The sequence below is a fragment of the Arachis hypogaea genome, chromosome 16 (assembly GCF_003086295.3).
Source record: "Arachis hypogaea cultivar Tifrunner chromosome 16, arahy.Tifrunner.gnm2.J5K5, whole genome shotgun sequence".
NCBI classification, from domain to species: domain Eukaryota; kingdom Viridiplantae; phylum Streptophyta; class Magnoliopsida; order Fabales; family Fabaceae; genus Arachis; species Arachis hypogaea.
In genome coordinates this window covers 78,433,973-78,436,489 of record NC_092051.1, presented here as the reverse complement: position 1 = coordinate 78,436,489, position 2,517 = coordinate 78,433,973, and the positions used below count along the sequence as shown (strand labels likewise).

Sequence of the window (2,517 nt, the reverse complement as noted above, 5' to 3'; positions counted from 1 at the left end):
ATTTACTTGTCCTTATGGTGTTTTTGCATATAGGAGAATGCCCTTTGGATTGTGCAATGCACCTGCCACATTCCAAAGGTGCATGCTGTCCATATTCTCTGACATGATTGAAAGGTTTATTGAGATTTTCATGGATAATTTCTCTGTGTTTGGTGATTCATTTTCTAAGTACTTACACCATCTTGCCTTGGTGCTAAAAAGATGTCAAGAGACCAACCTAGTTTTGAATTGGAAAAAGTGTCACTTTATGGTCACCGAAGGGGTGGTCCTTGGTCACAAAATCTCTAAGAAAGGCATAGAGGTGGACAAGGCTAAGGTGGAAGTGATTGAGAAATTACCTCCACCTTGCAATGTCAAAGCAATTGGAAGTTTATTGGGGCATGCTAGGTTTTATAGGAGGTTCATTAGAGATTTTTCAAAGATTGCCAAACCTTTAAGCAACTTGCTTGTCTCTAATGTACCTTTTATCTTTGATAGAGAATGCATGAAAGCCTTTGATGAGCTTAAAAGTAGACTCTCCTCTGCACCTATTATAGCACCACCTAGCTGGGATTTGCCTTTTGAATTGATGTGTGATGCATTAGACTTTGCTATTGGTGCTGTTCTAGGACAAAGGAGAGACAAGCTAGTGCATGTCATTTATTATGCTAGCAAGGTTCTTAATAAGAATCAAAGGAACTACACCACCACAGAGAAAGAACATCTTGCTATAGTTTTTGCATTTGATAAGTTTAGATCATATCTCATTGGTTCTAAAGTCATTGTGTTTACTGATCATGCAGCTCTTAAGTATTTGTTTACCAAGCAAGAGTCCAAGCCTAGATTGATAAGGTGGATCTTGTTACTCCAAGAGTTCAACATTGAGATTAAGGATAGAAGTGGAGTAGAGAACAAGGTGGCTGACCATCTATCAAGAATCCAAAAGGAAGAAGATGAAGCACATAACCTTGTAGTGAATGAGAGCTTTCTGGATGAACAATTGATGATGATTCAAGAAGCCCCATGGTTTGTTGATATAGCCAATTTCAAAACTATTGGAGAGCTACCATCCAACATTAACAAGCATATGAGAAGAAAGCTCATAAATGATGTTAAGCACTACATTTGGGATGAGCCTTTTCTTTTCAAGAAGTGTGCTGATGGGATTTTAAGAAGATGCATCTCTCATGAGGAAGGACAAGAGGTCCTTTGGCATTGCCATAGATCCACATATGGAGGACATTTTAGTGGGAAAAGAACTGCAGCCAAGGTGCTTCAATGTAGGTTCTTTTGGCCAACAATATTCAAAGATGCAAAAGAGTTTGTGACAAGGTGCAATGAATGCCAAAGAGCTGGCAAGCTACCCAAGAAAAATGAGATGCCACAAAGATTCATCATGGATTTGGAGTTGTTTGATGTTTAAGGGATTCATTTCATGGGACCATTGCTACCCTCATACTCAAACAATTACATATTGGTGGCTATGGACTATGTATCAAAATAGGTTGAGGCCATAGCTACTCCAACAAATGACAACAAAGTGGTGATTAATTCTTGAGGAAGAATATATTCAGTCGGTTTGGGGTTCTAAGAGCTCTTATAAATGATAGGGGAACTCACTTTTGCAACAAGCAACTTGAGACACTCCTCCTAAAATATGGTGTCAAGCACAAGGTAGCAACCCCATACTATCCACAAACCAATGGTCAAGCTGAAATTTTAAATAGAGAGCTCAAGAGAATCCTTGAGAAGACTGTTGGAAACTTAAGAAAGGATTGGTCCAAGAAGCTAGATGATGCACTATGGGCTTTTAGGACAGCTTTCAAGACACCCATTAGCATGTCTCCATACCAACTGGTGTTTGCAAAGGCTTGTCATCTACCAGTAGAGCTTGAACAAAGAGCATTTTGGGCTCTAAAGATGTTGAAATTTGATAATCAAGCTGCTGGGGAAAGAAGATTGTTGCTACTTAACGAGTTAGATGAATTCAGATCCCAAGCTTATGAAAATGCCAAGATTTACAAAGAAAAAGCAAAGGAATGGCATGATCACAAGCTAGCAAGGAGAGAGTTTGTAGAAGGCCAAAAAGTGTTGTTGCATAACTCAAGACTCAAATTCTTCCTAGGGAAGCTAAAGTCAACATGGAGGATAAGACACAAAGAACTTTCACTGTCAATTTCCACAGGCTAGTAAGTTCTTCCACCAGGGTGAGCTATTTTTAAAGCTGTTTTTCATTCTGTTTTTGATTTTTCAGTAGTTTTTGTGACTCCACATGATCATCAACCTAAAAAAATAGAATAACAATAAAATAAAATAGATATAATTAAATAACATTGGGTTGCCTCCCAACAAGCGCTTCTTTAATGTCAATAGCTTGACAGTGAGCTCTCATGGAGCCTCACAGATGTTCAGAACATTGTTGGAACCTCCCAACACCAAACTTAGAAGTTGAATGTGGGGGTTCAACACCAAACTTAGAGTATGGTTGTGGCCTCCCAACACCAAACTTAAAGTTTGACTGTGGGGGCTTTGGTTGAC

At 38.9% G+C, this 2,517-nt stretch overlaps 1 protein-coding gene across 1 annotated transcript; it reads left to right on the top strand.

Moving 5' to 3' along the window:
• Nucleotides 1–247: 247 nt before the first annotated feature.
• LOC140180143 (uncharacterized) lies at nucleotides 248–2,169 on the top strand. The gene is made up of 3 exons (XM_072220553.1): nucleotides 248–399; nucleotides 736–1,005; nucleotides 1,590–2,169. Exons 1-3 carry the CDS (start codon nucleotides 248–250, stop codon nucleotides 2,167–2,169), a joined length of 1,002 nt encoding a protein of 333 aa, XP_072076654.1.
• Nucleotides 2,170–2,517: the final 348 nt, after the last annotated feature.

Coding starts and splice junctions, on each gene's coding strand:
- LOC140180143 (XM_072220553.1), top strand. CDS start 248: ATGGTCACCGAAGGGGTGGTCCTTGGTCACAAAATCTCTAAGAAAGGC. Junction 400..735: donor CATGCTAGGTTTTATAGGAG/GTTCATTAGAGA, acceptor TGATAAGTTTAG/ATCATATCTCATTGGTTCTA. Junction 1,006..1,589: donor ATGATTCAAGAAGCCCCATG/GTTTGTTGATAT, acceptor TATAAATGATAG/GGGAACTCACTTTTGCAACA.